The 27,620-nt window shown below is 39.2% G+C and overlaps 1 protein-coding gene across 6 annotated transcripts in view; it reads left to right on the forward strand.

The window, feature by feature from the left end:
* The window catches only part of TASP1 (taspase 1), a 252,935-nt gene that overhangs the window by 19,928 nt on the left and 205,387 nt on the right, over positions 1-27,620 (forward strand). For 5 of the 6 annotated variants that reach the window (XR_007133922.1, XM_047771668.1, XM_047771667.1 and 2 more), the window contains exon 5: positions 19,986-20,106. Coding sequence is in view for 5 of the 6 variants with exons in the window: in XM_047771668.1 (XP_047627624.1) it covers positions 19,986-20,106 (121 nt within the window). In the remaining variant the exon portion in view is untranslated. Of the gene's footprint in view, positions 1-3,834; positions 3,984-19,985; positions 20,107-27,620 lie in introns of those variants that run through there. The other variant, XM_047771670.1, reaches the window with a different exon arrangement.

Raw genomic sequence — 27,620 nt, forward strand, 5'->3', positions numbered from 1 at the left:
AAAATTTATAATAAAAAATGATGTGTTTCAGTGGCCTCTATAACTTATACAGGCCATCTGGACAAATCATTTTTGAGCTTTTCTTGGAATCTCATTCCGTTGCGTGGTTTCATTTCTCTCATCTACCAGGACAGACAAGTGGTGTCATCCTAAGACTACAATGTCTGGGTACCAGAGGGTGTATTTCCTTCACTAAGTAAGGGGTAGAGGAGGGTAAGCATGTAAATTGCTGCCTGTTAAGTTGATGAGCTTCTCCCTTGGCGTTTTGGGAGGGAAGATGACCACTTATTGGAGAGACATTCTGCAGTGTGGAAATGAAAATAGATGACACCAAAGTGCATTTTGTTTATCTTCAAAATGTGGGGGGAGTTTCTGTTATGCTCAGTGGTTAACAAACCCAACTATCATCCATGAGGACACAGGTTAGATCCCTGGCCCTGCTCAGTGGGTTAAGGATCTGGTGTTGCCTTGGCTGTGGTGTAGGCTGGCAGCTACAGCTTTGATTCAGCCCCTAGCCTAGGAACCTCCATTTGCCTTGTGTGCAGTCCTGAAAAGACAAAGGACAAAAGACAAAAAAAAAAAGTTGGGAAGGAAATGAAAAGGTCAGTTTATAAATCATATTTTAATAATGTATTGTTAAAGTGATTTGATCCCATTTTTTTTCATTTAATTATAGCCTTTTTGAGATTCTCCTTAGACCTAATGGGAGAGTGACTTTTATCCATGGGGTAGCAGGACTGGTTTCACTCACAGCAGAGAAGATGCATTTGTGAAACTATTTGACCTTCGTGTTCAGGGCTATGCATTTGGAAGACAGTTGCTTTCATGCCTACTTTTGAAACAGTTTTGGTTTGGATAGTGGAAGTGGATTTTAAATTCTAGACCATAATTTTGCACATTTCACGTGTATAGCTTGTGATAGGAATTTCTTCTGTGAGAAAATTGGATATAGATCTGGGTTTGTCATAATGCCTCTGGTAAAGTAGAAAGTGTTTCATAGATTCTGATAGAAAATGAACTCATAAAACACTTACTGTAGCTTTCCTTGCACATCTGTCTGTCTGTCTGTCTGTCTGTCTATCTATCTATCTATCTATCTATGTTTTTTTGGGCTGCCCCTCAGCATACGGAGTTTCTGGGCCAGGGATCAGATCTGACCTGCAGTTGTGACCCAAGCTACAGCTGTGGCAATGCTGGATCCTTAACCCACTATGCTGGCTGAGAATTGAACCTGTGTACCAAGATGCCACTGATCCTGTTGTACCACAGTGGGAATGCCCATCAATATTTTTTTTAAAAAAGTACTAAGATGTGGTCTATAAAGTCCTAATAAAGAATAACAGGTAGGAGTTCCCATCATGACTCAGTGGAAATGAACCTGACTTGAATCCATGAGGATGCAGGTTAGATCTCTGGCCTTGCTCAGTATGTTAAGGATCTAGAGTTGCTTTGAGCTGCAATGTATCTCATAGACAAAGCTCAGATCTGGCATTGCTGTGGCTATGGTATAGGCTGGCATCTGAAGCTCTGATTTGACCCCTAGCCTGGTAACTTCCATATGCCGTGAATACAGCCCTAAAAAGAAAAAAAAAGGAAAAAAAAAAGAGTAACAGATAAAATATGAATGATGAACTTTTGAGATGTTACTTGTAGTCTTGTGTGAGGAAACTGATGAATCTGGCTAGCTGGCTGGTGTCTCCTTTGAGAGATTTTGTTTAATTGTTTTTGGAAACTGATTATTTTGGTAGGTAGGATAGTATGCAGTAACAATAGTGATAGGAATAGCTTTTATCTTTTTTTTGTCTTTTTAGGGCCGCACCCACAGCATATAGAGGTTCCCAGGCTAGGGGTCGAATCCGAACTACAGCTCTGGCCTACGCCAGAGCCACAGCCACACTGGATCCAAGCCACTTCTTCGACCTACACCACAGCTCACGGCAATGCTGGATCCTTAATCCACTGAGCAAAGTCAGGGATCCAACCTGCAACCTTATAGTTCCTAGTCGGATTCATTTCTGCTGCACCACAACTCCTAGGAATAGCTTTTTTTTTGTCTTTTTGCCTTTTCTAGGGCTGCGCCCATAGCATATGGAGGTTCCCAGGCTAGGGGTCTAATCCGAGCTGTAGCCACCGGCCTGCGCCAGAGCCACAGCAACGCGGGATCTGAGCCACGTCGGCCACCTACACCACAGCTCGTGGCAACGCCAGATCCTTAACCCACTGAGCAAGGCCAGGGTTTGAACCTTCAACCTCATGGTTCCTAGTTGGATTTGTTAACCACTGAGCCACGACGGGAACTCCAGGAATAGCTTTTAAATTTCATATAGTGAAAGGTAAATTGCAAAGGCTTCTTTGTTAACAATGTTTTGTTGAACTTAGTTTATTCTAAGTGCACCCTGCAGTTCTTTGTTGAGTTGATTCACTCTTTTAAGTCTTCCCATGGTCAGGGGAGATGGTAATTCATGGCTGAAATTTGTTTATTGTCCAAGGCTTTAGCATTTAAAGAACAGGTTATACTGGGCACGGGTTTTTATATCTGTCTGTTAAAAACAGTCCATTGTTTTTGGATCTCTATCTAGTCCAGTATAATGCTTGCTTAGAAACTCTAGGAAAATCTTTAAAGAAGTAACTTCTTATCCAGACGGCAGATAGTTTGGGATGTGAGAAATAAAAAGTAGGTATTTGCATTATTGTATATTTACTTTATTAAATATAGTATCATCATGCATTTATCTGACCTCTGCAGAATGTGTCGCTGTTGAGTAGTCTGTTGTTGGTGACCACATCCCAGGTGTCTGTACATCTGCAGGATTAGGCCACACCCACCTCCCTTGGGTGTGTACTTCTGGCTGGAATTGTCTATGTGCCTAGGGGTTAGAGAGAGCACCCAGACCTACCACCCCTTGAGATGCTCAGTGGTCATGAGGATGGTGTGGTTTGCTGCTGGTGTATGGGTATATCTAGGATTGAAGGGAACTTTGGGAAGGTCTCATAACCTCTTTCTCTCACCAAGTTGGTAGCAAATTCGCTTGTGGGGTTTCTTTGTAAGTAGAGGCTTAACCACACCTGCTCCCATCCCACTTCAGTGTTTGGGTTTTTTTTTTTGGTCACAAAAAAGTAACAGCATCTGCTTTGCAGTCATTTATGTCTATTTAAGAAATGAAACATTATTTAAATAAGTGAGCATCTCCATTCTTCACGCTTTTTGTTTTATAGAAAACATCTTTTCACAAGCAGAAGGTAGCTTTCAGTAATTCCTGATTCCTTCTCCCCTTCCTTCCCTACTAGGGCTGAACACTTTGGAGAGACAGCTTGATGCATTGAGCTCACATATCCACAGGTGCCTTAACTATGGGATTGAGGAATCTAATTTTAGACCTACTACCCCTGAAAATCTGCTTTCTCTTCCATTGACAGTATCTTTTATCCTCTGTAATGGGGTGGGGTCCTGTTTTTATGTATGTGAAGTAAGGAGCTTTACCTTTTCCCCTTTGTAGTACTTAAAATGTTTTCATTGCATGAATTTGGATTTTGACCTTAGGTGTTCCTTTTACTTTTTTTTCCTCCCCAACTTGGTATCATTGATTATTTCAGTCAAAGACCCTATCTTGCTGTCCATTTAGCAGTATTTCCAGTGGTGCTTCAGTATTTCTGTGTATTCCAGCTGTTTATAGAGTCTTTATGTTTCTCTGCATTTTTTTGTTTTATTTTTTGAGGTGTATACACACAGTTACACTTCATGGAGTTGCATCCAGCCAAGTGTCCATGTTCTTCTTGTGAAGAGGCAGAGAAAATCACCTCTCCCAAGAATTTCCACCTTCTGACCAAGGGAAATGTGTCCTGAAGAGCTGTACGCAGATGGGAGGCAACTTGTTTGCTTGTTCTGCTGCTAGAGCATTGATTTAATTAGAAGACAGGCTGTGGGTGGCCAAGTGCAGACAAAGAAGCACCAGACAGAGCCCAGTTAGCCTGGGACAGTAAAAGTAAGTTACATTCTTTTTAAAACACTTTTTTGAGTACTGATGCTGATTCTTGCCTTTAGTACTAAGGGGCAACTTGTAACTTACTGTTTGTGTTTACACATTAGGTGCATCTGTTCTTTTTCTAAGACTCTAGAAATTAAACATGCTCATTAGCACAAAGTGCCTGCTTAATGGAAAAGCAGTGATTTTTTTCTTTTAATTTTTTTTGGAATAAAAAGCAAATAGAATCAATGATTATATTCTAGATTAATTTTTTAGAGTGCATCAAACCTATGTATTACTTTTTGACCAAATCAAAACACATACAGAGCTTGTTATGTTTGAACTGTACTGATGAGGACGTGAAAATATTTTCACCCTTTTTTAGCCATTTCCTGAAGAGCTATGTAGACCTTATCAGATGAATTCATCTTTGCTGAATCTGGTAGAAGACATGGTCCAAGATCAGACTTAGCAGTTCCTAAGGAGCTTTTAGCTTTATGTTTGAACCTTTATTTTGCTTTGAAAAATATTACTTGCCGAGAATATACATTTTAGAATTCAGTTTTGAGCTACTTAAAGCTACATTTGGTAGTATGGTGGAGTTGGCAGTAATTTTGTGGTTTTGTGGCAGCAATTTAGACTTTTTTTTTCTTTTTAGGGCTGCACGTGCAGTGGATGAAAGTTCCCAGGCTAGGGGTTGAATCAGAGCCTCAGCTGCAGGCTTATGTCACAGCCACAGCAACTTGGGATCCGAGCCACATCTGTGGCCTATGCTGCAGTCTGTGGCAACCCTGGATCCTTAATATCCTGAGTGAGGCCAGGGATCAAACATGCATCCTCAGGGATACTAGTTGGGTTCTTAACCCTCTGAGCCACTATAGAAACTCCCAAGACTTCTGGATTAAATGTAAAATGTCTACTTTTTCTAAATTAATAGAGATATTAGATTCATTGTCTCTTGGATTTATAGTGCTGTGATTATTAAATCACTTGTATATGTGTATGGTGTGTGTGTGTGTAATGTGTGTGTGTTTAGATCTGTATCATTTGGGACCTCAATTTTATAATGTAATATCTACTGTTTTTTGCTTTTGGTAATGAAAGTTGAGGTTAAGAACAGTTTTGTGTGTTCAGCAAAATCACTGGCTGATATGAAGGTCAATATGAGAGACTGCTTTTTTTTTTTTTTTCCTTTTTTTCTTTTTTTAGGGCTGCACCTGTGGCATATGGAAGTTCCCAGGCTAGGAGTCAAATTGGAGCTGCAGCTGCTGGCCTACTCCACAGCCACAGCAATGCCAGATCTGAGCTGCATCTGAGATCTACACCACAGCTCATGGCAACACCAGATCCTTAACCCACAGAGCAAGGCCAGGGATTTAACCCACATCCTCAAGGATACTAGTTGGGTTTGTTAATGCTGAGCCACAACGGGAACTCCTGAGAGCCTGCTTTTGGTTTTAAGGTTTTGTCTATCTCTCTAATGCAGCCCTTGTTTCAGAATCTGGAAAGGAGTGAGGAAGAACCTTAAGTTACATAATTTTTAGGAATCTCATCAAGATCATATCCTAAATCCTTCTCCAAAGCAGAACAAAATATTACTTCAGTTTTTTTATTCATTCTCTCCCTATCTGCCTGTCATCTAATTTTTATATTTGCATCAGACTTTACCTAAGTGTTAGAGTAATGAAGGATTGCAGTTCACTGTAGCAGAGCAAACAACTTAAAATGGAATCCTAGGCATCCCAGTTGACAAAAGTTCTCTGGCCATTCCCACTGGTAAGGAGTTTTTACTGCCAGTCATTCTCATTCAGGGTCCAGGCCTCCAGCATAGTATATGAATTTCCTGACAGTTCATGACATACATTTAATATAGTGTATCAACACTATAACACTTATTAGGCTTCTCAGAAAATTCAGCGTGGGGAACTTATTTATGTTTTCCTCTTTTGGAGTATGTGCAGATGTTAACATTTTCTAGGGGTTGGAAGCCTTTTAAATAAAAAGCATGTTTATAACTTTTAAACATACTTAATAAGTTGTAATACCCCTTCCTCCCCACCAGTTCTGACCATGTCCTCACCTCACATATGATAGAAGGATAGTTTATGTTATTACAATTCCATGGTCTGTTGGGTTCTTTTTGAGTGATATTTCCATATTATTGTCAACATGGTTAAAAGGTGTAATTATTTAGGTTGAAGGGAAGTATAAGTAGATGCCAAATTTGGCTTTACTAGAGAAACAGCTACATTGTCTGTTCTATTGAAGCTCATGTGGAAAGGACAATTTCAGGTACCGTGTGTGCTAACTTCTTCCTGGACATCGTAAAGAATCCAACTAAAACAAAGTGTAAAACTATTTCAGATGTGCAGCTCTATGGAAGCCAATATTTTATTTTAGAGATTTGTGTTTTGTTTGACAAGTAACCCTTTGTACTACAATTCTGTGGCTTTCAATTAAAAAAAATAGCCATGAAAATAAACTGCTGCATTGTCATTTTCCTGCTTAATTATGTGTTTATTTGCAAATGAGGCAGATTAATAATGGAAAGGAGATGAACACAGATGGGCAGTGCTTTTTTGTTAAAATACTTTAAATGATAAATTAGAGAAAAACATGGCTCTCTTTTTTTCCCACAGAATATTGTGTGCCAGATCAACAAATACTATAATGAACAAGTAGCAATATTTGTTGCATTTATTCTGACATTTCTAGAAGGGCTTGGATGCTTCCAGAAGATCATTAAAAACTCTTGGTTCTTAATGTATACAATGCTGTGTGTTAGTTTTTTTTTTTTTTAACATTGAATATGTTGTTTTTTGTGTAATTGAACCATTGAAAAAATGAACTGTCCCAGATACTAAAACTATTTGACTCCACTGTTCACAGAGTGTGATGCTAACAAACGTTCTCTCAACTTATATCCAGGATTGAGAAAATATTACTTTAACACATGTTAAAAGTGGAGCGCTGTAACTATTTGGCTAGGTACAATTCCGGGCTGTCTGAGTTGAGTAATTTCCTCAGGCATTCCAACTTTGATCAGCCACAGCACGAACTTTTAGCATGTCTGTAAAGCAGCCAGTGCATCTGTAAATATTGCTGAGGAAGAGAAAAGAGAAAGAATGCCAAAAAGAAAGAATACTCTCTGTTGTTGAGCAGTTACAGAATGAAAATGGAAAGTTTTTTGTTTTCCTAGGAACTCTTTTTAAATAATTGAGCTTCTGATGTTTAAGTATGCCCCTTGGTTCTGGATTAATGAATGAAAGATACTTCATTTGGCCCTAGTAAAAATGTTTTCTGACTCTGCTGAAATGTATTGCTTAGAGTCCATTCATTCTTAAACTTTCCAGTCTTTATTAATATAATACTAATTGGCTAAAAACCTAAACATAAGCAGTAGTATGCATCTCAGTAAATCATGTCTTAATTGTTTAGATCTAGTGTTAGGGTGAATATATTCTTATATGACCCTCTTTTACCTTTTTTTTTTTTTTTTTTTCCCCCTTTAGGGCCACACTTGTAGCATATGGAAGTTCCCAGGGCAGGGGTCAAATCAGAGCTGCAGCTATTGGCCTACATCATGGCCACAGCAATGTGGGATCTGAGCTGCATCTGACCTCCATCATAGCTCACGACAACACCAGATCTTTAACCCACTGAGCAGGGACAGGGATTGAACCTACATCCTCGTGGATACTAGTTGGGCTCGTAACCCACTGAGCCACAATGGGAATTCCGTATCACCCAGTTTTAGAGAATAACTCTAAGAAAAGGCAACACCATTGCAGAAGTCATCTCATTGTTTTCAACACATGGTTGAAAATAGGTTTCTGGGTGTTATCTTCAGTGACTTGCAAATGAATTTGCAATTATCTGCTGGTTTCTATGTATAAATACTAATGAAGATTATTTATAATGGTAAATCATCCTCTTGGATACAACATGATCACATAACATGGATATATCTTTTTTTTATTTTTGCCTTTTTGCCATTTCTTGGGCTGCACCCGCGGCATATGGAGGTTCCCAGGCTAAGGGTTGAATCGGAGCTGTAGCCACTGGCCTACACCAGAGCCACAGCAACTTGGGATCCGAGCCGAGTCTGCAACCCACACCACAGCTCACGGCAACGCCGGATCCTTAACCCACTGAGCAAGGCCAGGGATCGAACCCACAACCTCGTGGTTCCTAGTTGGATTCATTAATCACTGAGCCACAACGGGAACTCCTCATATCACATGGATATATCTTTCCTGGGCATCTTTTAAGGCATAGTAAGCAACTACTTGGGGACTGAATGTTAAGTTGGATCATCTATCTCGTCTCTTTCTGACCTTATTTCCTGGACTCCTAGGATAGCAGATACCATGACCTCCAGTTTGGTCCAGTTGTGAAAATTCTGCGTTTTAGGTCAACATTGTCTCAGATATTAGGAGGAATCCAGAATTGTGTGATTTCTGTTGCAGAACTCTGTTATTCTCCACATTCTTTAATTAGTCAGTCATGGAAAACAAGGTAAACCCAGTTAAGTAAAATTTGCTAATAGTAAATAAAAGTTTTATCATAGTTTTACCCTCTTTTCATTGAGTGTTTTTTCAGAACTAGACAAAGGGCAGTATAGTTGGTAATTTACACCCTTTAAGCACATTCACTATATCCTAGAAGAGGTACAGAGAAATGGTAAACAGGCAGTTTGGGGAGGAAGATGGAAAGTCAAAGCCTGGATGAGCTGATGTGACTTTCAGAAGCAGGTGCTTGAGTGGATTGCTAAGTCTGGTTACCTTGTTACTGTTCCTTTGTTTACCCAAGAATTTTTCTTGTAAATATGATCTATCCGAATGCCATAATTTCTTCAAAATTTAATATTTCTTTAATTTCATGTGCCTATTGCCTTGAATTTAAAATCACTGAAGTTCACACTGAGAACATAAGAGCCAACTTTTACAAAAGCTGTGTATCTGGTATCTATTTGTAGATGGATTCTCATTATCCTTTAATTATTTTACCCGATTATCTCTTTGTTGTTTTTTTTTTTTTTTTGCATGCTACCTCAACATTGATGTCCCCCCTTGCCCTCTGCTGCATAACCGTGTAAATTTTATGTGTGGTTTTTTTTTTTTGGTTTGTTTGTTTTGCTCCAGATTACTAACTCCAAAGAAAATACTGTGTTTTATCATTTTAAAAATGGCAGTTCAGGAGTTCCCATCATGGCTCAGTGGTAACAAACCAAACTAGTATCCATGAGGACTTGAGTTCAATCCCTGGCCTTGATCAGCAGATTAAGGATCCAGCATTGCCATGATGTAGGTTGTAGACATGGCTTGGATTCTGCAAGTTGCTGTGGCTGTGGTGTAGGCTGGCAGCTATAGCTTGAATTGGATCCCAAGCTTGGGAGCTTCCATATCATGTGAGTGTGGCCTAACAAAAACAAAAAAAATGGCAGTTCACCACTGGATAAAGTTGTTGGTGAAGCTGTCTATTACTAGTGGTAATCAAGGGAGTCTTGAGAAAAAGATCATGGTATTTCATCATCCTTCTTGTGAATTCTGAGTAGAAAGCTTATCTTACTCATTTTGGAAAAGTGAAAAAAGTATTATGAATTCTAATTATCATCATCGGAAGATACCTGGCATTTCTGACCACTAACCTGGCTTTTAGTAAAGTGTTTTGACACAGGGTTGTTGGTCTACAGTACAGATTAAATGATTTACTTCTTTACTTATCATTCTTCTTGTTTAAATAGCAAGAAATAAGAATATTCAGTGTTTTAAATATTCAAGTAAACATGAGAATGAAATCATGATTTGTTGTTAAGACTGGTATTTGTGTCAAAAAGCTGCTTTGCCTGAAATCAGTATTGTGTGGAAAATTGAAGACTTACCAAAGCTGAGAGTTTTCATCTGGAGAAGCATGAGACATTGGTAACCTTTATAAAGTGATGTAGGATAGAGGTTGCAGAAGAGACACTTTACAGATGTGTGTTGATTGGCCCATAGACTAGTCCTTAAAAATTGGAATTTGTTGCCAACATTAAAAATCAGGAAACTCATGGAGTTCCTGTTGTAGCTGAACAGTAACAAAGCCAGTTAGTATCCTTGAGAATGTAGGTTTGATCCTTGGCCTTGCTCAGTGGGTTAAGGATCCAGCATTACTGTGAGCTGTGGTATAGGTCACAGATGAGGCTAGGATCCTGTGTTGCTGTGGCTATGGTATAGGCTGGCAGCTGCAGCTCCAGTTAACCCTCTGGCCTGGAAACTTCCATATGCCGCAGGTGTGGTCTGGAAAAAAGAAAAAATCAGGAGACTCATAAAAATCTGGGTTTCTAACTTTTTCTTTTTAAAAAGAGAGATTTGGTCACATGGGACATGCATTCTGTTAGGGTTGCAGTCTGCCAGGATTGAGCGACAGCTGCTCCTTTTGAATGTAGGAAGCTGTGTAACTAAGACCATTATTTCAGCTCAAGGCATAGCCGAAAATAAGGCTTGAACAGATATGCCAACTGTTGTCTTGTTGGAAGGCCCAAGAAAATGAACTGAAAATTTTATTGCTCTTGAGATTGCAGATTGTCACAACAGGGGTTTCTACCAAAAGTAATAGGAAATCTGAATGAGCTTTGATTTGATTTTTTAATATTGGAATTAGATTAAGGTATTAGCTTATTATTTCAAAACTGAACTTTAAATCAAGCTAAAGACTTTTCAAAAAGTTTATCAAAGCAGTTTGAATCAGAACCAAAGTATATCACTCCAGAGAGTTTGAACTGGAGCTGAAGCATATCAAAATACTCTGTGACCTGACTAAGCTTGAACTAAATTTTTCCTTTATTTACTTCCAGTCCCAGAAGTAAAATATTATTGTCAATGTAAAAAAAGAATGTACCAGAAATGACCATAAGTACAAGCCTATTGCCCCAATTTCCAAAGTTTGTCTTGCCAACCTCCTAAAGGATATTTAACGTCCAACATCATTTATCTTATCTTGATCTCACTACTTCTCGATAGAAAATTACTAAGAAAAATCATTGATTTGTACATAATATTTGTGGTTGCACCTTTGATGATTACACAGAAACCTTTGTCCTTTTACCAGTGATTCTATAAATCTTTTTCCAATTCATCTAACTTTTGTCCAGTAACAGTTGAATCCTAGTTCCTGGAATGGCTAGCTTTTGTAGCCTCTTATGATTCACTCATGCTTTCTTTTTATTTTATTTTATTTCCGCTGTACAGCATGGGGATCAAGTTACTCTTACATGTATACATTTTTTTCCCCATCCTTTGTTCTGCTGCAATATGAGTATCTAGACATAGTTCTCAATGCTACTCAGCAGGATCTCCTTGTAAATCTATTCTAAATTGTATCTGATAACCCCAAGCTCCCGATCCCTCCCACTCCCTCCCTCTCCCTTTGGGCAGCCACAAGTCTATTCTCCAAGTCCATGATTTTCTTTTCTGTGGAGAAGTTCATTTGTGCTGGACATTAGATTCCAGTTATAGTGATATCATATGGTATTTGCCTTTGTTTTTCTGACTCATTTCACTCAGTATGAGATTCTCTAGTTCCATCCATGTTGCTGCAAATGGCATGATGTCATTCCTTTTTATGGCTGAGTAGTATTCCATTGTGTATATATACCACATCTTCCGAATCCAATCATCTGTGGATGGATATTTGGGTTGTTTCCATGTCCTGGCTATTGTGAATAGTGCTGCAATGAACATGCGGGTGCATGTGTCTCTTTTAAGTAGAGTTTTGTCTGGATATATGCCCAAGAGTAGGATTGGGGGGTCATATGGAAGTTCTGTGTATGGATTTCTAAGGTATCTCCAAACTGTTCTCCATAGTGGCTGTACCAGTTTACATTCCCACCAGCAGTGCAGGAGGGTTCCCTTTTCTCCGCAACCCCTCCAGCACATGTTATTTGTGGACTTATTAATGATGGCCATTCTGACGGGTGTGAGGTGATATCTCATGGTAGTTTTGATTTGCATTTCTCTTATAACCAGCGATGTTGAGCATTTTTTCATGTGTCTGCTGGCCATCTGCATATCTTCCTTGGAGAAATGTCTATTCAGGTCTCTTGCCCATTTTTCCATTGGTCAATTGGCTTTTTTGCTGTTGAGTTGCTGTATAAGTTGCTTTTATCACTCATGCTTTCTTACTCTCCACCTTCTCTGTGCTGTTGCTCATAGTTGCCTTTACAGCCACCTCAAGGTGGTTCAAGGAGAAAACAAGGTTAAGCAGCTTATGGAATTCATTTAGGTCAGAGTTTCTCAAGGTGAGAGCCACGGTCCAAGTGGATCAAAATCACCTGAGGTAGCTTGTTAAAAAAATAAATAAAAATAAAAAAGAGTCCTTTTATTTACCTCACATGACCTAAGTCAGAATTTTTGGGGATAGGAGTCTGGAAATTTTCATTTTCTGATTTTTTTTTTTCTTTTCTTTTTTGACCACCCCATGGCATATGGAGTTCCTGGGCCAGGAATCAGATCTGAGCCACAGTTGTCACCTACGCCATAGCTGCAGCAACTCTGGATCTTTAACCCACTGCACCGACCTGGGGATTGAACCTGAATCCTGGAGCTGTAGAGATGCCACCGGTCCCATTGTGCCACAGTGGGAACTCCGCGTTTTTCTGATAAAACAACAACAACAACCAAAAAAACCCTTTTGGAATAATCGTAGATCACATGCAGTTTTATGAAATAATATGGAGAGATCCTTTGGGTCCTCTGCCCAGCAATGCTAACCATTTTTTAACTTGCAGTTAAACTTTTATTAAAAATTTAGGAGTTCCCATTGTGGCTCAGCAGGTTAAGAACTCAACCAGTATCCATGAGGATGAGATTTTGATCCCTGGCCTTGCTCAGTGGGTTAAAGGTTCCGGCGTTGCCTCAAGCTGTGGTGTAGGTTGCAGATGTGGTTTAGATCCCATGTTGCCCCGTCTGTGGCGTAGGCCTGCAACTGCAGCTCTGATTCGACCCCTAGCCTGGGAACTTCCATATGCCAGGGGTGCAGCCCTAAAAGACCAAAAAAAAAAAAAAAAAAAAGAAAAAATTTACATTATAGTTTTAAAACTTTTAATTGTAGTATACCTATAGAAAAACATACACCTCTATGGTAAGGGGGCAGGTCCTTGAGTTTTTCAGAGGGAACCAGTGCCCAGATTAGGAAACAACATTTGCAGCCCTCCAGAAGGCCCCCTCTGCCTGCCTGCTTCCAGTCACCCTAGGATAAAGCCTGTTCTGAAATGGAACCATGCCATATGTATTCTTTTGTGTCCACCTTTTTTGTTTAATTGAGGTGCAACTCACAGAATACAAAATTAGTCTAAAATGAGTAAATAGTTATTCATGTGTATACCATAATTTGTTTATCCATGTATCAGTACTTCTTCTTTTTTTTTTTCTCTTTTTGCCTTTTTCTAGGACTGCTGCTGCGGCACATGGAGGTTCTCAGGCTAGGGGTCTAATTGGAGCTGTAGCCACCGGCCTACACCACAGCCACAGCAATGCAGGATCCGAGCTGCGTCTGCAACCTACACCACAGCTCATGGCAATGCCGGATCCTCAATGCACTCAGCAAGGCCAGGGACTGAACCTGCAACCCCATGGTTCCTAGTCGGATTCGCTAATCACTGAGCTACGGCAGGAACTCCAATACTTCATTCCTTTTGCAGAATATTATTCAACATTATTCACGTGTATACTGTAAATTTTTTTTTCTTTTTAGGGCCACATCCATGGAATATGGAAGTTCCCCGCCTAGGGGTTGAATCGGAGCTGCAGCTGCCAGCCTACGCCACAGTCATAGCAATGCCAGATCCACATTGCGTCTGTGACCTACACCACAGCTCACAACAGATCCTTCACCCACTGAGCGGGGCCAGGGATGGAACCTACATCCTCATGGATACTAGGCAGGTTCATTATCACTGAGCCACAACAGGAACTACGGGTGGTTTCCACTTTTTTTTTTTTTTTTGTTATGAGCAGTGTTTGTGATGACTAGTGAACAGTATTGCTGTGAACATTCCTGTACACGTGTTTGTTTGAGTATCAAATTACTGGGTCATATATTAATTCTGTGTTTAACGTTTTATGAAATCACCAAATGGTTCCATGACAGCTGGACCATTTTACATTACCAACAGTAATGTACAAGTGTCATACAGTTTCTCCATATTCTTGCCAATACTTGTTATCTTTTGTTTTTGTGATTATAACCATCCTCATGGGTATGATGTGGTACCTCATTGTGATTATGATTTTCTTTCTGAATAATGGTGTTGAACATCTTTTCACACGCTTGCTGCCCATTTGTATATCTTCTTCAGATGAATGTCTGTTGAAGTCTATTCAAGTCCTGTGCTCATTTTATAATTGGGCTGTTTTTTAGTTATTGTTCTTGAAAGTTATAGGAGTTCGTATATTTTGGATACTACTATTGCATTTCTCTGTAAGTGTGAAATTATGTCAAAATAAACACTTAAAAGGGAAAATAAATTGTAACTACCCCTGAGGCTTTCTTGTCTCCTCCTTATAGCCTTCTCGCCATGCCCAGTACTTCCCATCTCCTGTCCTGTTTCATTTTTCTCCATCCATTTACTGCTATCTATGATGCCATTTAATTTATTTAATTGTTTTCTTTTTGGTTGCACCTGTGGCCAGCAGAAGTTCCAGGCCAGGAATCGAACCCACTGCCAGATACTCAACCCACTGAACCACCAGGGAACTCCAAATTTATTTAATTTGTCATTGTCTCATCTTCCTTAGCTAGAATTGAGGCTCCATGTAGGCAAGTATATTTTCCTGTATTGTTCACTGCTATATCCCCATGAGTTAGGTCAAGGTTAATAAACCATGGCCTGAAAGCCAAATTTGGACTGTTGCCTGTTTTTGAATGGCCTGCAAACTAAGAATGGTTTTTTAAATGATTGCAGTCAAAAGAAGAATATTTCATGACACTATAAAAGTTTATGAAATTCATATTTCAGTGTTTATAATGAAGTTTTATTGGAACACAGCCATGCTCCTTTGTTTGTATATTTTCTCTGGCTGCTTTCATGCTACAAAGGCAGAGTTGAGTTGTTGTAGACTTGCCTGTGTGGCCTGCAAAGCTTGAACTGTATCATATACCTGGCTCTTTCCAGAAAAGATTTGCCTGGCACACAAGTGAACAATAAATATTTGTTGAATGAATGATTGAATCTTAACCTATACCACCACAGAGGAGTCTAAATTGGAAATCTTTCAACAATCCAGTCTTGACAATTTGAGCTTAATTGGCTGCTTAATAAAAATATCCCCAAATGATTTTTTGGTAATACATTTTCATTGGCTTCCATTCGTCCTGTAAATAGTGAAAACTGATGATGAAATACCAGGGAATTTGTAATTCTTAGGATAATGTCAGGTAGGGTAGGTTTATTGTACAAGTTTTACCATTGTTAGTTTGAAAAAGACTATGGCATCGCAGAGTATACATCCTGTTTTTATTACCGTATTTTAAAAAGATTCAAGAAATAGTTTGTTTCAAAATCTGTTTGGTTCTTTCCCTTTTTACCATCAGCTTTAGATTAAAAAAAAAAACTTATCTGCTTATTAATGAAGGCAGTAATTAAAATAATTTTGACATTTTAGTATACTTAATTTTGAATAAGAAAGTGTATTATCACGTAATTTCATTCCACTGTTGAATTTGCCCTTAGATCACAGGGTATGAATACTAACATATTAGTAATTTCCTATAAATGTTTAACTTCTTCTTTAAGGAAGATTGTAAATTGGACAAACATAAATCACTTTATATAAAAATGATTTTATGATGTGCCAGTTTAGTTTCTGTACAACATTTGAAAACTAAATTGTTTGCATCTGTAAGAGTTGTTAATAGAGGTCACATAATAGATCCCCAGGGGTTCAGTATGCCCCATGGTCTTGCACACAGTTCTTATTTTATTTTCTGTTTTCAGCAAAGGACATTAAATGTGTAATACAGGTTGTGGTTTATAGTCAGGGAGTAATGCTTTGCACATCTTTGCTTTGGCTTGATGTTTCCAAATTTCATTAATAAGAAAGGGTTTCCATGTTTTGATGGGGGGGTAACTTCTGACTTGCCTCTTGGCCTTCCTACCCTCTCTTTTCCTTCTTTGGCTGCCCACGGCATATGGAGTTCCTGCGTCAGGGATCAGATCTGAGCTGCTGTTGTGATCTAAGTCGCAGCTGTGGCAACACCAGATCCTTAACCCACTGTGCTGGGCTGGGGATTGAACCTGCGTCCCAGCACTTCCAAGACACTGCCAATCCCTTTGTGCCACAGTGGGAACTCCAGCTTTGTCTCCTTTGAAAGTTATGTTAGCTTAAAGAATATTTTGCTTTTCAAATGTTATCTTTTAGAAACTGAAAATTCTATTGCCTGAATTTATTTCATTTCTGTTGTTTCAATTGTGAGAAGATTGAATTCTTAACACTATTACATTTTTCTGGCATTTCTCTGTAGGAGTGACCTGGAAGAATCTATAAGTATCAGCTTGCTTTAAGGGATTATCGTTCACAGTGATTGGTTATTCTATTTACATCTATTTGTGGTCAACTCTTATTCATTCTGCAAATATTTATTTATTATGTCTAAAGTATTATGCTAAACATTACTTTAGACACTGGGATATAATACCTAAAAAGTTAAATTGTTATCCTCATAGGGCTTACATTCTATGGGAAGAATGAAACAATTGTATATAATGTCAAGTAGTAAAAAGTACCAGAAAGGAGAATAAGAGAAAAAATAGTTGTGGGAAATGCTACATCATTAAGGGAAGGACAGACCTGCCTGTAAGAGCTTATTTGAGCAGAGACATGAGGGAAATGGGGGAGAAAACCATGCAAAGATGTCAGGGAAAGGAGTTTTGGGTTTGAAGGAAAAGTACCCCATTGTCTCTTCTTACCTCATTTTATTCTTCTTTCTAGTACTTATCACCATGGAACATCAACTATACATGCATATATAAATGTACGTGTATGTTTCTATACACACACATACAGTCTTTATTTATTGACTCTTTTCCCTATTGTAATCACTCACTAAGCTCAGCATTTCAGAATGTAAAAATCCCCAGGTGGGAGTGTTCCTCTTGAGCTCAGGAAGATGCAAGAATGCTGCTGGCTGGTCCATAGAAGGGAGAGGGAGAGAGGGGCCAAATCATGGAGGGCCTTGTAAACCCTGGAAATTAAGACTTTACATGTTATTCTAGGTGTGATGGGAAACGACTGCAGGTGTTTGAACAAGGGAGTAACAGGATTTTAAAAGGATCTCTGGCTATTGATTGGACACAATGATTGCTGGTTGTACAAAAAGATCCAGGTCAGAAAATCAACAGCAAATGACCATTTAAAAAGCTCATGTATTTTAGGAGTTCCCGTCGTGGCTCAGTGGTTAATGAATCCGACTAGGAACCATGAGGTTGCGGGTTCGATCCCTGGCCTTGCTCAGTGGGTTAAGGGTCTGGTGTTGCCATGAGCTGTGGTGTAGGTCATAGACTCGGCTCGGATCTGGCGTTGCTATGGCTCTGGCATAGGCTGGCAGCTACAGCTGTGATTGGACCCCTAGCCTGGGAACATCCATATGTCATGGGAGCGGCCCTAGAAATGGCAAAAAGACAAACAACAACAACAACAACAAACCTTATGTATTTTATTAGGGGAGGTGGTCACTTTGTAACAAGTGATAGGTACATTTATTTTGTCAGTTTATTTAAGTATAATTTATATACAACAGAATTCATCTTTTTTTTTGTTTTTGCTTTTTAGGGCTGAACATGAGGCATATGAAGGTTCCTGGGCTAGGGGTCAAATTGGAGCTGCAGCTGCAGGCCTGAACCATAGCCACAGCAATGCCAGATCTGAGCCACACCTGTGACCTACACCACTGCTTGCAGCAATGCTAGATCCTTAACCTGCTGAGTGAGGTCAAGGATGGAACCCATATGCTCATGGATGCTAGTTGGGTTCGTAACCCACTGAGCCACAATGGAAACTCCCAGAATTCACCAATTTTAAGTGTACAGTTTGATGAGTTTTGATGAATATAACTACTAGTGTAACTACCAATACAATCTTGACAAATAACTTTTCCATCACCTCTGAAATTCTCTCACAGCGCCTGTCTGCAGTGGACTTCCTCCTCTCCACGGCCCCTGGCCACTACTGTCTGCTTTTTATCATAATTTGGCCTTTTCTAGAATTTGGTATAATTGAATCATATGTTATGTGGCCTTTTGTGACTGGCTTCTTTCATTTGGCATAATGCTCTTGAGATTCACCCATATTTTTGGGTATGTTAGGAATATATTTCTTTTATTGCTGAATAGTATTTCCTTCTATTGATATATCACAATTTATTTCTCCATTTACCAGATGATGAGCATTTGTGGTGTTTCCTGTTTTGGACTGCTCTGATTAAAGCTGACACAAACTTTTTCATTCAAGTCTTTTATTTTTTAAAATTCTATTTATTTATTTATTTATCTGGCCATGCCCATGGCATGTGGAGATTCCCAGGCCAGGGATCGAACCTGCACTGCAGATGCAGCCTGCGGCACAGCTGCAGCAATACTGGATTTTAATCCCACTGTGCCACAGGGGAGCTTCCTCATTCAAGTCTTCATGTGGACATAGGCTTTCATTTTTCTTGGGTAAATAATTAGGAGTAGAATTGCTGGATCTATGGTAAGTGTATGCTTAGCTGTAAAAAAACTGCCAAACTATCTGCTATTTTTATTCTCATTAGCAGTTTATGAGGGAATTAGGCCTTTACTTTCTTAAAACATGTTTTGTAGTTTCACTGTATAAATCATACACTTAATTTGTTAAATTTATTCCTAAGGATTTTATTCTTTTTGATGTTGTTGTAAGTTGAATTGTTTTCTTAATTTCACTGTCAGACTTATCATTACTAATATATAGAAATACACTTGATTTTTGCATACTGATCTTATACCTTGCAACCCTGTCGAACTTGTTTATCAGTTCTAGTAGTTTTTTAGTGGAGTTTTTAAGATTTTTTGTATACAAGATCATGTCCTCTTCAAATAGAGATAATCGTACTTCTTCCTTTATAATCTAAATGTTCTTTGTTCTTTTTCTTGCCTATTCGTCCTGTCTAGAATATAAATATAGTATAATGTTAAATAGAAGTGGTGAGGTTGAACATTGCTGTGTTTGTTGTTCCTGATCTTAGGGAAAAGAGTCTTTTACCATTAACTGTGATGTTAGCTTTGGACTTAGGTAGATGCACTTTATCATATTAAGGAAATTCCCCTCTAGTTCTTGTTTGTTGAGTGTTTTTCTCCTGAAAGGGTATTGGATTTTGTCAAATACTTTTTCCTCTGTCTGTTGATATGATCATGGCCTTGATTGTTTTGTTCTTTTTTTTTTCCTTTTTACTGCTGCACCTGCAGCCTATGGAAGTTTCCAGGCTAGGGGTTGAATCAGAGCTGCAGCTGCTGGCCTATACCACAGCCACAGCAACACTGGATCTGAGCTGAATCTGCAACCTACACCGCAGCTTATGGCAGTGCTGGATCCTTAACCCAGTAAGTGAGGCCAGGCATCGAACCCAAAGCCTTATGGACACTGTGTCGAGTTCTTAACTTGCTGAGCTGCAACAGGAACTAACTTGTTCTTTATTTTATTAATATGGTATATTACCATGAGTTTCAGATATTAAACCAAACTTCTTTCCTGGAGTCCCTCTTGTTCATGATGCATAATCCTTTTATATTTTGCTGCATTTAACTTCCTTGAGGATCTTGGTGTTAATATTCATGAAGTATATTAGTCTGAGGTTTTCTGTTCATATGATATCTTTGTCTTGTTTTGGGGTCAGGGTTGTACTGGTTTCGTTCAGTGAGTTGGGAAGTGTTCTTCTCCTTTCTAGATGTTAGAGGAGTTTATGAAGCATCAACATTAATTCTGCTTTAAGACTAATGGCATTTTAATTTTTGTTTTTATTTTTTAGGATTCTCCTTTTACAAATGCAGGAATGGGATCTAATCTAAATCTCTTGGGTGAAATTGAGTGTGATGCCAGCATAATGGATGGAAAATCCTTGAATTTTGGAGCTGTTGGAGCACTGAGTGGTATGTGGATGTTATAACTCATTGTCTCTACTCTAAAAAAAAAAACCCCAAACCTTGAAGTTCCCTGGTGGCTCAGTGGGTTAAGGATCCAGTGTTGTCACTGCTGTGGTATGGGTTCAATTCCTGACCTGGGAATTTTTGTATACCCTGTGCATAGTCAAAAAACCCAAAAATCCAAATACCACTCCCCAACCCCTGCAAAAAAAACCCTCACAAAAACTAAATTACCATGTCATTTCTCTTAAAGACTTAGACCAATTGTTTTCATCAATCTTTCTTAGAATAGTGTTGAAAAGAAACATTTATTTTCTTTTTCTGAATTTAAAACATAAAGTCTTATCTATAGATAGTTTTAAAGAAAACAGTGAAATAGCTTATGTCCATTCCCTCAAGAGATCACAGACATTTAAAATGGAAATTAGCATATTCTATTAATTTTTCAATTATTTGAATAGACAAATAATATATTTTTATTTTTAAAGAATTCAAATGATATAAACATAACTTACATTAGATCTCCCAAATCTTTTCTTCCAAAACTCTCCTGGGGTAGGGGGCAGTGTTAGCCGGTAAAATGAAGTGCATTTATCCATATTTATATGTAATAGAAACACAGTTTTATATATATATATTTATTTATATATTTATATGTTTATTTTCCTTTTAGGGCTGCACCTGTGGCATATAGAATTTCCCAGGTTAGGGGTTAAATCAGAGCTGCAGTTGCAGGCCAATGCCATAGCCACAGCAACACCAGATCTGAGCTGAGTCTGAAACCTATGCCATAGCTGAGGCAATGCCAGATCCTTAACCCACTGAGTGAGACCAGGAATTGAACTTGCATCCTCATGGATACTAGTCAGGTTCTTAACCAGCTGAGCCATAGTGTGAATGCCAGCACATATATATATATATTTTTTTTCTTTTTAGGGCCACACCTGCGGCATATGGAGGTTCCTAGGGGTCCAGTGGAGCTACAGTTGCCGGCCTATACCACAGCCACCACAGCAACTGGGGATCCGAGCCTTGTCTGTGACCTACGGTACAGCTCATGGCAGTGACAGATCCTTGACCCACTGAGTGAGGCCAGGGATTGAACCTGCAACCTCATGATTCCTAGTCGGATTTGTTTCTGCTGTGCCATGATGGGAACTCCCAGCACATATTTTTATTTATTTATTTTTTTTCTCAGAACTAGAATACAGAAATTTTTTAATTTATTTATTTTTTTCCCAAGAAGCGATTTTATTCTTGCACTGTTGCCAGCACATATTTTTAAAAAATAGTATGAATTTTTTTTTTCTTCAAAATGTGGAGATTTTTTTCCACATCAGTATGTATGAGATGTATCTAACATTTCACAGTTTACTTATTAAAGCAAAATATACAGGGAAGAGCACAGATTTTAAGTATAAAGCTTCATGAATTTCTAGACGTATGTAGCCATGTACACCACCACTCAAATTAAGACATAAAGCACTTCCATGTCAAAATGTAGAACATTTTCAAACTCCCAGGAGGGTTCTTTATGCCTCTTCCTAGTTTACGCCTTTTATACTCCCCTCCTACCTGCTCCCCCTTCTCCCCTAATTCTGGTTTTAGGCACCACGGATTAATTTGCTTGTCCCTCAGATTCATATGAGTAGAATCATACATCTCTGTGTCGTTTTGCTTAATTTATACCTGTGAGGTTGTCTTATGACTTGCATCACAATAGTTTTTTTGTGTGTGTGTCAGTAGCATTTTATTGCATGAATATATAACATTTGTTCTCCTCTTACTGGATATTTGAATAATGTCTAGTTTTTGACTGTTATGAATGAAATTCCAGTGAATATTTTTATACATGTCTTTTGGTAGACATATATAGTTATCTCCCTCAGGTATAAACCTAGGATTTGGAATGCTAAGTTTAGGTACATATGCACTTTGCCTTGGTGGGTCCTGCCAGTTTCTGAAAGTCGCTGTTACAGTCTATACTCCCATCCGCACTGTGTGAGCATTTCAGCTACTCTACATCCTTGCTTCTGTTTGGTATTGTGGGTTTTTTTTTTTTTTTTTGGTCTTTTTGCCATTTCTTGGGCCGCTCCTGTGGCATATGGAAGTTCCCAGGCTAGGGCTCGAATCAGAGCTGTAGCCGCTGGCTTACACCAGAGCCACAGCAACGCAAGATCCGAGCTGCGTCTGTGACCTATACCACAGCTCACGGCAATGCCAGATCCCCAACCCACTGAGCAAGGCCAGGAATCGAACCTGCAACCTCATGGTTCCCAGTGGGATTTGTTAACCACTGAGCCACAATGGGAACTTCCTGTTTGGTATTGTTATTCTTTTCTTTTTCCCTTCCTCCCTGCCTCCCTCCCTCCCTTCTTTCCTTTCTTTTTTCTTTTTAGGGCAGTATCTACAGCATATGGAAGGTCCCTGGCTAGGGGTCACATTGGAGCTGCACTTACTGGTCTATGACATAGACACAGCAACGCAGGATCTGAGCCGCACCTGTAACCTACACCACAGCTCACAGCAACGCTGGATCCTTAACCCACTGTGTGAGACCTGGATCAAACCCGAGTCTTCATGGTTCACAACTGCTGAGCCATGATGGGAACTCACTAATTTTTTTTTTTTTTGCAATATTTTGTTTAAGAAATCTTTGCCTACTTAAAGTTTTGAAGATAGCCTTCTAGTGTTTCCTTTTAGTAGTTCTATTATTTTTTACTCTTGACCTTTAGCTTTCTTATCAAGCTCAGATTCATTTTAGTGTATGTGAAGTAGGAACCGAAAGTAATTTTTCCCTCTTACGGATATCCAGATGGCTCATTGTCATTGTCACTAAAAAGGACAGTCCTTTCCTCACAGAGTTGTGTTGGCAGGTTGGGTGAATGTATGTCTAGTAGTTTGATTCTGTACCTTCTGTTCCCTTGATCTGTCTATTGCCATTGCCACATTGTCGTGATTACTATAGCTTTATATCATATCTTGATAATCTGATAGTATAAGACTTTTAGCTCCCTTTTTTTCTTTACAGTTGTATTGGGTATTCTAAGTTTATGGCATTTTCATAAAATTTTAAAAATCAACTTGCCAATGTTCATAGTAAAACCCTGCTGAGATTTTGACTGGTATTGCATTGAATGTATATGGCCATATGTGGATAACTGACATCCTAACAATATCAAGTCCTCCTGTCCATGAACATGGAATATGTACATTTGAACATTTATAAACATTATTCTTTTTTTTTTTTTGCTCTTTAGGGCCACACCCTTGGCATATGGGAGTTCCTAGGCTGGGGGTCGAACCAGAGCTGTAGCTGCCAGCCTACGCCATGGCCACAGCAATGCAGGATCCAAGCAGCGTCTGCGACCTACACCATAGCTCACAGCAACGCCAGATCCTTAACCCACTGAGCAAGGCCAGGGATTGAACCCATGTCGATACTGTTTGCGTTTGTTACTGCTTAGCCACGAAAGGAACTCCTCCACTGGATTTGATTTGCTGATGTTTAAGATTTTGGCATCTATATTTGTATAATAGGTAAGGTTTAATTTTACTTTCTTTTTTTTGGTCTTTTTGCTATTTCTTGGGCTGCTCCCGCGGCATATGGAGGTTCCCAGGCTAGGGGTCTAATCAGAGCTGTAGCCACCGGCCTATGCCAGAGCCACAGCAACGCGGGATCCGAGCCGCATCTGCAACCCACACCACAGCTCATGGCAACGCTGGATCCTTAACCCACTGAGCAAGGGCAGGGACCGAACCCGCAACCTCATGGTTCCTAGACGGATTCGTTAACCACTGCGCCACGACGGGAACTCCTAATTTTCCTTTCTTAAAATATTCTTTTAGATTTTGGAATCATGTTATGACTGGCCTCATAAAATGAGTTGAGATTTTTTTTCCCCCCCTATTCTTCAAAAGAGTTTGGGTACCATTGGAATGATTTCTTTTTAATTGCTTGGAAGAATTCATTAGTTATTTGAATTAGTGGACTTTTCTTTGTGGGAATTTTTTTTTTTTTCTTTTTTGGCTGCCCCATGGCGTATGGAGTTTCTGGGCCAGGGATCAGATCTGAGCCACAGTTGCAACCTGTGCCGTGACTATGGCAAAGCCAGATCTTTAACCCACTATTTCAGGCCAGGGATTGAACCTGCATTCTGGTGCTGCAGAGATGCTGCAGATTCTGTTGCAGGATGGAGGAACCCTCTTTGTGGAAAGCTTTAAATAAATGGGATTCAGTTTCCTGATCAGGGAGTTCTTGTTGTGGTTCAGCAGAAACGAACCCGACAATTGTCCACAAGGATGTGGATTTGATCCCTGGCCTCGCTCAGTGGGTTAAGGATCCCGTATTGCTGCGAGCTATGGTGTAGGTCACAGGTGTGGCTTGGATCCCATGTTGCCGTGGCATAGGCTGACAGCTGTAGCTCTGATTTAATGCCTACCCTGGGACCTTCCATAGGCTGCACCTGTAGCCCTAAAAAAAAAAAGGCAAAAAATTTTTCCTGGTCAGTTATGACTCTATATTTTTTCTTATGTGTGTTTTTCAAGGAATTTGTTTTTCACATGAATTGTCAAATTTATTTGCCTAAAGACTTTATCGACTTCCAGTTTCATGTCACTATGGTTAGAGAACATACTGTGAATGATTTCAACCCTGTGAAACTTTTTGACACTTGCTTTATGGCTCAGCTTATGGTTGATGCATGTTCCCTATAAACTTCAGGAATATTCTGCAGTTGTTGGGTGTTATGCTATGTATGTCGATTAGGTTAATTTACTTATTCATTTGTTCCAATCTTCTGTATCTTTTCTGATTTTTTTGATAGGTAAGAAGGGGCATTTCAATCAGTTTTAACTTCTTTTATTATGAGATTTTATTGGAATTTAATGAGATTTCATATTTACTAGCATTCCTCTGTGAACCGACTTCTTGCATGGCTTGTCTTTTAACTCTGTAATACGCTTTATCCTATTGGAATTAAAATTTTGTCAAACTTTTAACTTTCCTTTTGTAGCTTTTGTATTTTGCATTTCTTAAGGTTTATCTCATAATTGTAAGTCACTTCTATTTCCTTCTAATATATGTGTGTAATTTATTTTTCATTGGCCTCTTGAATGTATTGTTTGCTTTTTCTTAATTTCAACAAATTGTCCCTCCATAATTTATTGAAAAACAACAATAATAGCAATGATAATAAGTACCATTTATTGGGTGACTCTTACATACTGTGTGTTGTTCTCTAGTAGTTTATGCTTGTTAAATCATTTAGTTCTCACAAAAACCTTATGAGGTCAGTACTTTTATCCCCATTTTAAAGGTGAGGAAACTGAGACACGGAAGAGATTTAGTTATTTGTTCAAGGATACTGTATCAGTCTGGGTCCAACTAGGAGACAAACCACATAGCAATTTAAACAGGAGAAGCTCGGAGTTCCCATCGTGCCTCAGCAGAAACGAATCTGACTAGCATCCAAGAGGACAAAGGTTTGATCCCTGGCCTTGGTCATTGGGTTAAGGTCTGGCATTGCCGTGAGCTGTGCTGTAGGTCACAGATGCGGCTTGGATCCAGCGTTGCTGTGGCTGTGGTGTGGATTGGCAGCTATAGCTCAAATTCCATAGGCCACGGGTGCAGCCCTAAAAAGTCCAAAAAAAAAAGAAAAAAAAACCCCAAACAAACCAAACCAAAACAAAAACCAAAAAAACCCCAAAACCAAAAACCAAAAAAAAAACCCAAAAAATAGGAGAAGCTTAATGTAAAGGGCAGTGGGAGAATACTCAGCTGAGGATTGACTTGGAAAGGAGTTTCGACCTCACTGAAGAAGGTGTGGGTGCAGAGAAGTTGCTGGATTTCCTGGCCACAGTCACTGTGAGAGCAGAAGCAATCTTGGGGGGCCCAGGCTGGTTGTGCAGGATAAAGGTTGGGCTTTTGGCTCACTAGATAGCCAGCCCCACAGGACATTTTGCTATGTGTGGGGCTGTGGAGAAGGTGTGGGGGTCAGTGACGTGAGCTGGACATGGTCCTGTTCTTTCTGGGGCTGTCAGCTATGCTCCAGTGGCCTGAGTCAGGAGTTGGGGAAAACGTGTGGTGGCCAAATGCTGGAGAAACCTGTACCCTGCAGGTACTTAGCACTGAAGAGTACCCTGCGGGCCAGATAGTGAGAAGAACTGGTGCTCTTCTGGGGCCTCACCAGCAAGCCCCCTCTTTCCTCCAGTGTCTCCAGTGCCCTCTACTGACAGAAGCTTCCCACTGGGCCAGCTGGCAAAGGAATCATATTTAAAGGGCCCATATCCCTTTTTAGTCATCAGGCAACCAAGGGTGAATTTGTAGCTAAGAAGCAATAAATCGATAGCTGGGACAGTTAGTAAAAGGTCCTAATCTCATCACTCTGTGTTCTGTCTACTTCTCACAGAGTCCATCCTTTTCCTACTCATTTGAAATACTGTCTATATCATGTATTAAATATCCGCATTCACCTGTGTCTGTGTCTCAACTTTAGCTTTATTCTATTCCAGTCATATATATTTGTACATTTTGTGCCCCAACACACTCATTAAGAATAGCTTTTAATAAGAAACGGCATCTTGTAAGATGAATATCTCTTTATTTTTGTTATAAAGTTTTCCGAATGAATTTAAGAGTCGGCTTGTCATACATCATGGAAATCCTTTTGAAGCTTTGATGGAGAATTTATAGCTTTGGATTTATTAGTTAATTTGGTAATTATTAATGTCTTTATAATATTGAATCATCATATGCTGAAATGAATTTATTTAAAGAGCTAGTATAGAGATCTGAGCTTTTCCAGAGTTCCCGTCGTGGCTCAGTGGTTAACGAATCCGACTAGGAACCATGAGGTTGCGGGTTCGATCCCTGGCCTTGCTCAGTGGGTTAAGGATCTAGTGTTGCCGTGAGCTGTGGTGTAGGTTGCAGATGCAGCTCAGATCCCACATTGCTATGACTCTGGTGTAGACCGGCAGCTACAGCTCTGATTAGACCCCTAGCTTGGGAACCTCCATATGCCTCTGGAGCGGCCCTAGAAAAGGCAAAAAGACCAAAAAAAAAAAAAAAAAATCTGAGCTTTTCCTTCTTTTGATATTTCATACATTTTGAGGAGGAGCAGAAGTTTTTGGCGTTTACCTAAATATCTAGTTTTAAATCAACCTGATGAACTTAATTGAGGTTTTTTGGTCTCTTTATATTCCAGTGATGTTTCTTTCTTTCTTTCTTTCTTGTATTACTATTGTTCTGAGAGGCATTACATTCATTCTTAAGACTTACTCTTTATTTCTTGAAGGTGAGATTTAAAATTTTTGGCCATTAATTTTCTCCCTAAGGTCAATTTGAAGCTGTTTGTAATCATAGAAGAAAATTATGTTTTTGATAATATATGCCAAATTTTCAGTTTATTTTTAAAATTCTGTTCTGAAATCTATTAAAAAGGAACCTAATTTGAATTTGCATTATTTCAAATTCAGTCTCTGCTACTATATAGCACATGACAAAATGAGCAGGTTGGATT

Source organism: Phacochoerus africanus, chromosome 3 (genome assembly GCF_016906955.1).
Source record: "Phacochoerus africanus isolate WHEZ1 chromosome 3, ROS_Pafr_v1, whole genome shotgun sequence".
Classification (NCBI taxonomy): domain Eukaryota; kingdom Metazoa; phylum Chordata; class Mammalia; order Artiodactyla; family Suidae; genus Phacochoerus; species Phacochoerus africanus.